General features: G+C 34.6%; 1 protein-coding gene across 1 annotated transcript in view; it reads right to left on the bottom strand.

The window, feature by feature from the left end:
* Positions 1 to 12,180, bottom strand: part of LOC125678115 (eukaryotic translation initiation factor 5B-like) — a 106,197-nt gene that overhangs the window by 75,034 nt on the left and 18,983 nt on the right. Inside the window, exons 11-14 of the mRNA XM_048916266.2 lie at positions 10,755 to 10,943; positions 7,888 to 8,069; positions 5,312 to 5,419; positions 2,538 to 2,648 (exon numbers count right to left, since the gene is read on the bottom strand). Coding sequence (XP_048772223.2) covers positions 2,538 to 2,648; positions 5,312 to 5,419; positions 7,888 to 8,069; positions 10,755 to 10,943 — 590 coding nt within the window. The remainder of the gene's footprint in view (positions 1 to 2,537; positions 2,649 to 5,311; positions 5,420 to 7,887; positions 8,070 to 10,754; positions 10,944 to 12,180) is intronic.

Genomic DNA, 12,180 nt, shown 5'->3' with positions numbered 1-12,180 from the left:
TCGAAGTTTTTTCGAGGTCCCTTGGACTTTGAGATAGAGATATTTTACTGTATTTGTTTTCAACTCTGCCTCAAGTAATTGTACCCATTTTGAATTTGAGTGAAGAATTCTTCTAATCCAACTTGATTTTAAAGCTGTAATAAATTCTGTATAATCTATCATTTTTAATCCTCCGTTTCTATATTCTTGAATGATAGTATTTTTTTTATTTTATGAATTTTGCTTCCCCATAGGTAGCTGAAGATTTCTATTTCAAATTTCTTGATATATTCTGGGTCAGGGTTTGGTATAGTAAGTACCAAATGGTTCAACTTTGGCATAATCAAAGTTTTTATCACAACTAGTCTTCCAATAGGAGTTAACTTTCTTAATTTCCATTGATTTATGAGGTGCTTAATTTCAGATAATTTTGTGTTATAGTTCATTTCAACTACTTCATTAAGGTCTACAGAAAATTTAATTCCCAACAAATCAAAGGTCTGGAATGATTATTGTTCAAAAGTTATTAGCAAGGTTAAAGTTTTCAAAAAGTAGGTCAAACTCCAAGGTCAAGGTCACGGGGTCAAAAATGTTGGTACCCACGGAAAGGTCTTGTCACAAGGAATACTCATGTGAAATATCAAAGCTCTATCACTTACTGTTCAAAAGTTATTAGCAAGGTTAAAGTTTCAGACAGAATGACAGAATTACAGAATGACAGAATTACAGAATGACAGACAGGACAAAAACAATATGCCCCCCGCATCTTCGATCTCGGGGGCATAAAAATGAATATCTTCTTTTCTAATGTCCCTGCAATTTTACAGAAGCAGTGGATTTCATGCAAGCCATGATGGGGGTCAAATCAAAGGCCCCAGTGACAGATAAACCTTGCGTTGTATTTTCTTGTAAATAGACCCACAGTCTACTTGTATAACAATGTGCATACAGATATTCCATTTAAAAACTGAGACAGCATAAACCATGGTTGATATGATCTTCAGAAATACCAGCAATACATAATACAGGTATAATCATGTAGCAATAGATCATCCTAAAGGTGTATGTGAGTGAAGATCTATCATCATATGACAGACTGCACATAGGACAGGAGAAAGAAAGATAACTCTTTCTCATATAATATAAGTTACATTCTGAAATTATTCAAAGATCTCCTGGCCCTTATCAAGGGTCCCACAGGCCTTACCTAGGGTCCCACAGGCCTTACCTGTCACCTGAGTACCACTAGATCAAAGGGCTATGAAATCTATAAACTAGACAAAACTTCCTGTTCTGAAGCTGAATTCTGATATTCAGCAACAGCATAAAACAAGATGTGTTCTTAAAATCTAAATGCCTCCAAAAGTGCCTCGATACTGATGAAAGACTTTACATAATACATGTAATATTATCATGATATGACTAATTTGGACCATCACAGAGGTTGTAAAATTCACAATTTTGGTACATCCTTTTCTGCTTTTCGTAAATTATACCATATCAGCAAACTTAAAAGAAGTATTTCAAATGATAAGGAACCAAAACCCTTATGAAATTTACAATTTTGGTAAAGGACTACCTAATCCTTATAAAATATCCATTTAGTTTCAATTTAGTATCATGGAGTAAGAACCTTTACCCAGAGGATCATGAAATTTACAATTTCGGTAGAAGCCTTCCTGCTCTACTTCACTATGCATCTAGTTTTTCTTACATATGTGCGGTTGTAAAAAAAGGTTTTTGAAAATTGGTCAATTTTGGCAGTTTTTGTCCTGCCCATAAGGTCCCAGGGGTGCAGGAGTCCTGAAATTTACAATTTATGTTACCCTTGTCCCAAAGATGCTTCATACAAAATTGGAATGGTAGTTATCAAGAAGCTAAAAATGTTCAATTGCAAACACATTTAATCACTGACCAATTTGGCCCCATTCTGATACCAAAACAACAATCCCTGGGATCATCAAATTTCCATTTTGGTAAAGGACTGACTTCTCTTTCTAAATATCCATTTGGTTTCAATTGAGTATCAATAGCATTAGAGAAGATGTTATTTAAATGTTTTACACAAAAACACTATATATCAAGTTTGGCCCCACCCTGGTTTCAGAACCGCTACCTCGGGGATCATTTATAATTTGGTAGAGGAGGCCTTCCTGTCCTACATCACTATACATTTAGGTTTTTTTGTTGTTGTTTTTTTTAAACATGTGTAGTTGTAGAGAAGATTTTTGAAAATTAGTAAATTTTTGTCCTGCTCCTATGGCCCAAAGGGTGCAGGTGTCCTGAAATTTGTCACACTTGTCCCAAAGATGCTTCATACCAAATTTGAAAAAAATTGAAATGGTAATTATCAAGAAGAAGATAAAAATGTTTAATTGTTATTGCTTGATGGACGACAAGGGATGCTGACCAATTGCAATAGGTCACCTGAGATACTCAGTTGACCTATAAAGATGATCTGCACAAACCAACGATTTTCAGCTGACTTACCAAAACCTCACTTTAGAACCTAATGGACAGCAAGAGAGATGTTTCTGTGATTAAGTGAAAACACTAACCTCTTTGCACATCTTTGTCTGTTCCATGATAGCACTCTGGGGAACATTAGTAGCACCAATCTGTTGAGTAATTCCCCCAGCCTCTCCATCCTGAACATGTGTACGGCGCAACTAAATGGAAAGAGTGATGCTAATTAATTTCTAATTACTATGTTACATATAAGTGTTAACAGTGTCTTTATCAGAAAAACCCATTCTCTTCAGTTGGTAGGTTTCACACATTCTAAGATGTTCTTTCTTGTTACTCTCATTCTATTGTCTGCTTGCCACACTCAAGTACACTAAGGCAGTTAGGATGTTTTCAATTTTCAATATACAAACCAATGACTAATTTCAATGATAAATTATGTTCAATCAAATTTAACCGACATGCAAAACTGCAAGTAATCACTATAGGTACCAAGATGAAAGGTGATGATAATGAACAGTGATCAATCTCATAACTCCTATAAGGAATACAAAACAAAGAGTAGGGCAAACACGGACCCCTGGACATACCAGAGGTTAGGTGCCTACGAAAAGTAAGCATCCCCTTTTGACCAGTCACATCCGCTGTGAGATAACATGAAACATGCATACATACGCTTCATGAAGTATGCCAGCACGAAGAGTTGCAGTTCATACTCTCATGTATTTTGAAAACTGAAATTCATTTTTTAAGTATACATCTCTATATCTACAGCAAGTACACTTAACATACATAAGTGATAATAGGAGAAATAAAAGTGTATTGAAAATGACCATTTCCAAGTCCAGACCTGTGTTGCAACACAACACTACCACATAACACTATCTGCATTTTAATCGAACAAATTACAATCTGCACTAGATCTGATTGCAATATGTCACCCAAGTATACTAAAATAATCTAATAAAATCTTCTTTGAACAAGGACATTCACAGTAGGCAAGTTTAATTTGACCTTGACAGGTAAACTTGATTCTAGATAAAGGACAATTCTCATCAATAACTAGGTAAAGTAGGACAGAAAATGAATCAAGGAGAAAGAAAATACAGTCTGAACAAGGATTTCCTTTCCTGGTTTGACCTTGTCTTTCCTGCTATAATTTCAGATAAAAATCATGATCTAAGGTCAATATACAGTTGAAGTATGAAATAAACTGGGTTAAAGATTGATTAATTTTTGTTTTCCGCCACACTCAACAATTTTTCAGTTATATGGTGGCGCCCAGTTTTTATTGGTGGAAGAGAGAACCCAGATACAATGTACCTGGGAAGAGACCACCGACCTTCTGAAAGTAAACTGGGAAACTTTCTCATTTACCGGCAAGAGCGGGATTCGAACTCGTGCTGACAGAGGTGAGAGGCTGTGTGATTTTGAGCGCGATGCTCTAACCACTCGGCCACAGAGGCCCCTTCTGGGTTAATAAAAGAAAATATACTTTGAAAAGGACTCTTATACATAGATCTAAATTGACCTTGACTTTCAAACTTTATCTTTATGTTAAGTAATTTTTTTTTTTTTTTTTAAAAACCAAAGAACTGGATCAATAGGTTAGTAAGAATTCTGCAGGATGATCTCATTTGACCTTGATCTTTTAACTATTCTCTGATGAAGGTCACTGCATTTCATCTACATGAAACAGGTTGGGTTCATGAATAAAACAAGATGTGTTTGTGAAACACAAATGCCCCCGATAATGGCCAATTCCGAAGATGGCCAAGGTCACAAGGGCAAATATCTTGGTACCAGTAGAAAGATCTTGTCAAAAGAAATGCTCATGTACAATATTAAAGCTCTAATATTTACCATTTAGAAGTTATGACCAATGTAAAAAAAAAATTAAAAGTAGGTCAAATGTCAAGGTCAAAAGGTAACGGAAAGGTCTTGTCACAAGGAATATTCATGTGAAATATCAAAGTTCTATCACTTATTGTTCAAAAGTTATTAGCAAAGTTAAAGTTTTCAAAAAGTAGGTCAAACTCCAAGGTCAAGGTCACAGTGTCAATAATGTTGGTACCCACGGAAAGGTCTTGTCACAAGGAATACTCATGTGAAATATCAAAGCTCTATCACTTGTTGTTCAAAAGTTATTAGCAAGGTTAAAGTTTTCAAAAAGTAGGTCAAACTCCAAGGTCAAGGTCACAGGGTCAAAAATGTTGGTACCCACGGAAAGGTCTTGTCACAAGGAATACTCATGTGAAATATCAAAGCTCTATCACTTATTGTTCAAAAATTATTAGCAAGGTTAAAGTCTTCAAAAAGTAGGTCAAACTCAAAGGTCAAGGTCACGGGGTCAAAAATGTTGGTACCCACGGAAAGTTCTTGTCACAAGGAATACTCATGTGAAATATCAAAGCTCTATCACTTATTGTTCAAAAGTTATTAGCAAGGTTAAAGTTTTCAAAAAGTAGGTCAAACTCCAAGGTCAAGGTTAAAGTTTCAGACAGAATGACAGTATTACAGAATGACAGACAGGACAAAAACAATATGTCCCCCGATCTTCGATCTCGGGGGCATAAAAAAAACAAACCATCATATATTAGATAAGAATTTCCAAAGGATTTAACACAAAATCATGCTTAAACTTTTGAACAAGAATCTTGGGTCACGGTCACTGTACAACCTCATGTAAGGTCAGTGTATGGATTAAGAACATAAGAGGAAAGGAAACATAGATTAGGCAAGCATTATCAGACAGACAGACGGGCAGACTGATCACAACAGGGTGTCCATTGTTAAAGAGTAAATTCATCACCACACAATACTACCCTGTAAGTGCATAAAGGTTCTGAAGATCCTACTCGGTTACCTTATCTAAGATCTTTGTTTTGCCTGTGTCTACATGACCCAGTACACAGATCACAGCCGCTCGCAGTACATCGGGGCTCCTCCTCTTCTCTGCCTCTTCTTTTCTTTTCTGTAACAAAATTATACTGTACACATTAACAAACATTCTGCCAGTATTGCATGCAATACATATCCCCTACCAATCTCAAGTCCACAGGTCAGGAAAAAGTCGAAATTGATCAGAATCATACAGTACTCACATAATGAAAACAAGATGTGATTGTGAAACATTGATGCCCCCATATGGCAGCAATGTTGATAAATGCCAAGGTTAAAGTTTTACAAAAATAGGTCAAAGCCCAAGGTCATGATATCAAAAACTTTGGTACCCAGAGAAAGGTTTTGTCACAAGGAATACACATGTGAAATATGAAAGCCCTATCACCAACCATCTAAACGTTATGGCCATGGTTAACATTTCTGTGGGCAAACTAAAATGTCCTTAAGGTAAAATATCTCCTTCTTGTAATAACCATATCAACTTCAATTTCAATGTAGAACATTTAAAATATCTATATATACATAAACATGTATAGAAAACATATTTTGGTTCATCAATATTACAAGAGGGAGGGCCTACATAGGCTATGCCTGTTTTCCTTTTAAAGTTTATCAACAAAATATGTTTAAATTAAACTCCAATTAATTAATCTACTACTAACAGGTGAACAGGTGAAACTAAACAAGGTGACAAAAATTAAAACCTTGACAATTTTATTTTAAGTTTCAATAATGAACAATTCCACATGCAATCTGATAATTTTCCCCTGAAAAAACATCTGTCTCCAGTTTTTTTTTGGACATTTTTTGTCTAAAGACCAATTGAAATTACTTTCATTTAATGCTACACCTTTTTAAGGTACATGTAATTCCCCATACCACATCTCAATATTGAAAACCTGACAGATTTCTATCAAAATTTGCATGTATTTTGTTGAGGACGTATATTGACGAAATTCATGAAAAAAATGTGTGAGGTGTCAATATACACACATTTTGTGGCATTGTCTTTATTTAAACAGAGAAATATGCTTCTTTTTATCTAAATTGAAGAAAATGGATTGAATTTGACTGTTTTTAATAATTTTTCATCTACTCAACCATCTGTTGGTTTCAAAGTGATGAAAATGCAAGTATAGTAGTCCAGATTTTGACTTCATAGCCTACCATATCCAGAAAACTGCGACTTCTACAACCTACAGATTTTTGAAACACTTTAATATGTTTAACCTTTACACTCCAGCAATCATTTGACATAAAAAGTAGATGGGGCAGTGGACAATTTGAGAGCCCAATGACCCCCTCTATGTTAAAAACCTTGAAAAAACGCATATTGGAAAACGGTGTTTAACATTCCTATCCCTGCAAACATGTTTAATTTTACATTACTAAATCATTATTTCAAGAAATGTTACAGGGCGGTTTTTGAAACACGGTTTAAAACATTAAAGTTTTAAATAACTAAAAACCACTTCCATTGAGTGCCTTAAGTTTTAGGAATTGGGCTTGAAGTTTGGAAAATCAAAACTGTAACGTGGAGCTTATTAAAAGGCGAAAGACAATGCCGTGCCTGTGGCTATACGAGAAAGAAAGTATCAATGACCGATGATATATATGACGAATTCCTGTTTTGCATTGTGAAATAATAAATCTATAGTCCAATCACATAGTGATTCACTTTCCATAAACTCGAAATATCCAACTAATCCATACTACGTCACATGAATACTCACATGACGTCACAATAGATGAAAAAATATATGTCGTCAGATCGTTGAAACAAAGATAAAAGCAATGTCATATAGCTTTAGATTGTGCGTATATCTTAAGGTCATGACGGCATCATATTCTTTCAGGTTTAAATAATTCATCAGGAAAACATAGCAAAAATATGTGACTGAGTACATGTATTGCACAAAAATTTGCATTTTGTTGTAAGAAATTCAACATTACTACCTGTCATTAATGATACGCAAGATTTCACACACAAAAAATTGCCTAGAATAGATACAGTCAAGGTTGGCAACATGATTTAACATCATAATCTGTAATATTTACAGAAATATCACGGGAATTACTAAACGACTACATCGTAACGCAATGTGTATGAAGAGTCTAGACTTTGCGACGTATAGGCCTAGACCTATCTAACTATAAGCATTCTCTCCTGAACTTTTCTAAAGAATTATTTATTTATTCATTTTCAAGGCTTGTTTGTAATATTGCGATTTGTATGGGGTTTTTTAATTTCAAATTTTTGTTCTTTGCTTTCAAACAATCAGTCCTAAAGGGTAGGAATATGGTCTACAATATTCACCAAAATGTCATCGGGTTCGTTGAACGTGTGATAACATTCATGACTCGTGAATAACGTTTCTAACATTATTTGACGTGGTATGGGGAATGGGAAATGGAAATAAAGTTTGTTTTACAAATGAATGGAAATGTTTTCAAACAATCAATGTGATCTTAGTAATGAGACCATTTGTAAAACAGGCTCCCAATTTCTTAAGCTATATAGTCTAGAGGTCTACTTACCATGATTCTGGCTCTTGCCCTCTCTATGGGTGTCATATCTTCTTCTTCACTTTCTGACTCCTCTTCACTTTCTGACTCCTCTTCCTCCTCTTCATCCTCATCATCATCCTCTTCATCTTCATCTTCCTCCTCTTTTTGCTTTTGACTTTCTGTCACTTTTACTTCCACTTTCTTAGATTCCACTGTATTAAAAAAATCTCATATAAAGCATCAAAAACGAAAGAAAAAAAAGTTTGCATAGATTTTACATGAATTACTATTTCATGGTTTCCCCCAATATTCATCAAGCTGAATGTAATATGCCATCTGCTGCAATCTGTGTAAGAGGACCTGACATCATAATAGTTATCATGCCCTGGTTGAAGAGAGTTACAAACATTGCAAGAACAGAAATAATTTCCAAATTGTCAGAATCTTTCAGGAATTTCATCCTCATGAGAGGTTTCCCAAACAATTCCCATAATGAGGTAATCATTTATCCTCATGAGGTTTCCCAAACAATTCCCATAACTAGGTAATCATTTATCCTCATGAGAGGTTTCCCAAACAATTCCTATAACGAGGTAATAATTTATCCTCATGAGAGGTTTCCCAAACAATTCCTATAACGAGCAGGGTTCATACACCTTTTTTGTTCCTATTTTCCATGACTTTTCCAGGGCTTTTCCAGGATTTTTTTTAAAATTCCATACCCAAAATTATAGACAATTATACATCATTAATCAATTATTTATCAAATATTCTTATCACATTTATGTATGCCACAAGTTTTTGACACATTTATATAGCTGGCATGTGGTACTATGACTTCTAAAAATAGTATATTCTAAGCTTCTCAAGTTCCACATTTATCTAGATAGACTACTCTACTGCAACCTATAAAAACAACTTTGTTGTCACCACTTATTCATTGATGGGTACCAAAGAATGCACCAACATCTCAAAATGACTGAAGACACTAAATTTCCATTTCTTTCTTGTTTTAAATATGCAGGTTTTAAAACCAGTTGATTTTGTGAACCTCACTTCATGTATAGGTGACCAATTTTTTTTTAGCTTTCTCCAACAGAGAACCTGGTTAATTATGTTAATGTATTTCTTAATTCTTTAACGTCTCATGGCATTTGATTTCGCGATAAATGTGAGTTTTCCTTCTCTTCCTGCATACTCAACAGCTGATGTTTCTAAAGTGCTAATGTCCTTTTCAAACCTTTTTTTCTTAGCTTTCATTTCTTTTATTTCTTCAATTAGGCTTTTCCTTTTCTTAGAATAAATAGACCTCGTTATTACGTTGTCCTAAGATGCCGGGACTCGGTATTACGTTGTAAAAATTAAAAAAATACAGAAACGTAATAAACCCCTATTTATTCAATAGGGATTCTCAAAATAATAAGCCATTCACACCTTGGCTGCCCCAGGCAGTCACCAAGTAAATTTTCTGGTCTGTTCGGGGATTGGAGACACTTGACTGATCACGCTTTAATAGATCTAGCACATACCCTGTATCGAAGCCAGTGATAAGCAATTAAATGGTGTTTATTTAGAAATTGTACTCAATAAAATTTTCTTCATTTTTCACACTTTGATGACCAAAGAAATAATAATATCTCAACCATATGCATGTTTAGCATCGTGTGATTGCTTTCGATTTTAAAACTCTATTTACGGACAGCATGTAGGACAAAATTTATCGTAGCACAGTTAAAATAGCTTGGACATAGTTACATGAGAAAAGGTAGTGTTCAATTAAAACAATTGTCAGTTATTTTGACATATTAATAGTTTGAGATTTGTTAGATTTCGTCCATAAATACGCCGATCAAACTGCCCAGTGCTATCGGCCGATTCGTGCAAGGCATTTAGCTCAGTGAACATTTTAAGATCCCTTGGTATCTTTTTTTGATGTGCACGTGATTTTAGTGCCATCATTTAGTGTTATAAATGTGATCTTAATATTAGTGCATTATTTTTTTAAAAAGTGGATTGCGTTTGTTCTCCGTGTTTATCGTTGGTAAAAAAAAAAGTGTACGAGTGTTGGATATCGCGTACGTTTTGTGTCGTAGTTTTGTTGTGTTTTTTAAGATGGGATTTATTAAATTGTGTTTTGTATCGTGTAGTAGAGATATAACGTAAGAAAAACGATGTTTTGTTATTTTTTTTCTTCTATTAGATGACCTAGTGCAAGAGCGATAATCTTCAATTAGGCAGGCCGGAAACTACGTACTAAATAGGAAACCATGCTAAACATTAACTGCATGGTTCCTTGTTTACAATGGGAAGAAACAGTTTGACCTAGAAAAAGAACACCGGGAGACAAACAAAAGATCGATGATTGATGATTTTAACACCTAATAAAAAATAATTTGCCATTTATATAATTTTCCAGGACTATTCAAGGACTTTTGGCAACAATACTGATTTCCATGACTTTTCAAGGCCTTTAATTTTCAAATTAAAATTCCATGACTTTTCAAGGATTCAAGGACCTGTATGAACCCTGAACGAGGTAATCATTTATCCTCATGAGAGGTTTCCCAAACAATTCCTATAACGAGGTAATCATTTATCCTCATGAGAGGTTTCCCAAACAATTCCCATAATGAGGTAATCATTTATCCTCATGAGAGGTTTCCCAAACAATTCCTATAACGAGGTAATCATTTATCCTCATGAGAGGTTTCCCAAACAATTCCCATAATGAGGTAATCATTTATCCTCATGAGAGGTTTTTCAAACAATTCCCATAACGAGGTAATCATTTATCCTCATGAGAGGTTTTTCAAACAATTCCCATATCGAGGTAATCATTTATCCTCATGAGAGGTTTCCTAAACAATTTCTATAACGAGGAAATCATTTCTTCATACCTTTCTCCTCTGTGGACTTGTCATCTTCCTCCTCCTCCTCCTCTTCACTGCTCGCAGCCCAATCATCTTTAATTTCATCTTCCTCCTCTGCCTCAACAGGCATGGCCTCCTCTTTGACATTTTCTTTGACTTCTGGTTCTGGTGTCATCTCCTCAGGACTTTCTGACTTAATCTCTGAGGATTCCTCATCTTTTGTAAAAATAAATCACACCCACTCTAAATCAAACAGGACTAATACCTCCTACTGGGCTTATTCAAACTGGAGCATTTTCAAAATATAGCATAATGCTCCTGTATTTTTCAACTCCATATGACCTAATTTAAAATTTAGCATCTCAAAGTATATTTCTAATTCAATATATATACATGTGAATTCAGCTGACTTTCTGATCACTGGCAATTACAGATGCAACAATACAACTAATGTACTTTTCAGGTAGCTAAATCCTCGTATTGACCTTAAAAATGTCAATTATTGTTTTATCATATGATCAAATAATTTTAAAACATCAAAAACCAGCAGGGGTGTGCAATTACCATTGCCTGATGCACAGGGCTATCGATTGTAGAGGTCAAACAAGCAATAATTAGTGCTGCATTAGCTCATTGGGCTAGTAAATCTATAACAAAAGTAATCACATTATATGTTGCACAACGGTCAATATCAACGTAGTTCCACTCTCCTGTGACGTCAAAAGATTTCGCAAAGTCAATGATTTAACAAGATTTATGCATGGCAGGAACATAAATTTTGTTGGAGTCATTTTCAATAGTTATTGTAAAAAATCTTGTTAACCATAAAATATTTCAAACATCGCTAGCGATTCACAGAGAATTTGCCTCAAATCCAAATCCGTTCATACTGACCATGAACAGCTCAAAAGTGATGTTCATTTCTTATATTTATATTCATTAGTAAAACACCCTTTGTTTACATTGCTTCTATTTTGTTGCATAAAACGAACTCCTAGCCTCTATCACAGTAGTTATTGTGACGTACGTCAACACATAGACATGATGTCACATTTCGTCTCATCCTGCCTTTTATCAACATTGCAAGGTGCACTGTATTTTGGAGGTAGGAGACTGCAAGATTAGGATGATAATCCACGTAAGTTTACAATCTTAATCCAAAGGTGTGACTTGCGAGATCTTTGTAACAGTTGTTCTATTTTTTTCAAATCATTACGCTCTCTCAGTCGCGTGCTTTAAGCTAGTTCATAATCCGTTCATAGTCAATGTGAACAGATTGTGTCGCGCGCTGAAATTGGTTGGTTCATAGAGGAAAATGCGATTTGTAATATAAATATATATGAATAACTAATTATATGTTTAAAAATATTGAATTCAAGGGCAATAACTCTGTTTTTGTTAAATTACTCATCAAGTCCATTATGCGATTGATTTCCTTTAATTTTTACAAACA

Source organism: Ostrea edulis, chromosome 2 (genome assembly GCF_947568905.1).
Source record: "Ostrea edulis chromosome 2, xbOstEdul1.1, whole genome shotgun sequence".
NCBI lineage: Eukaryota > Metazoa > Mollusca > Bivalvia > Ostreida > Ostreidae > Ostrea > Ostrea edulis.
The sequence above is the reverse complement of the archived record's forward strand: the minus strand, read 5'-3'. Positions and strand labels throughout refer to the sequence as shown.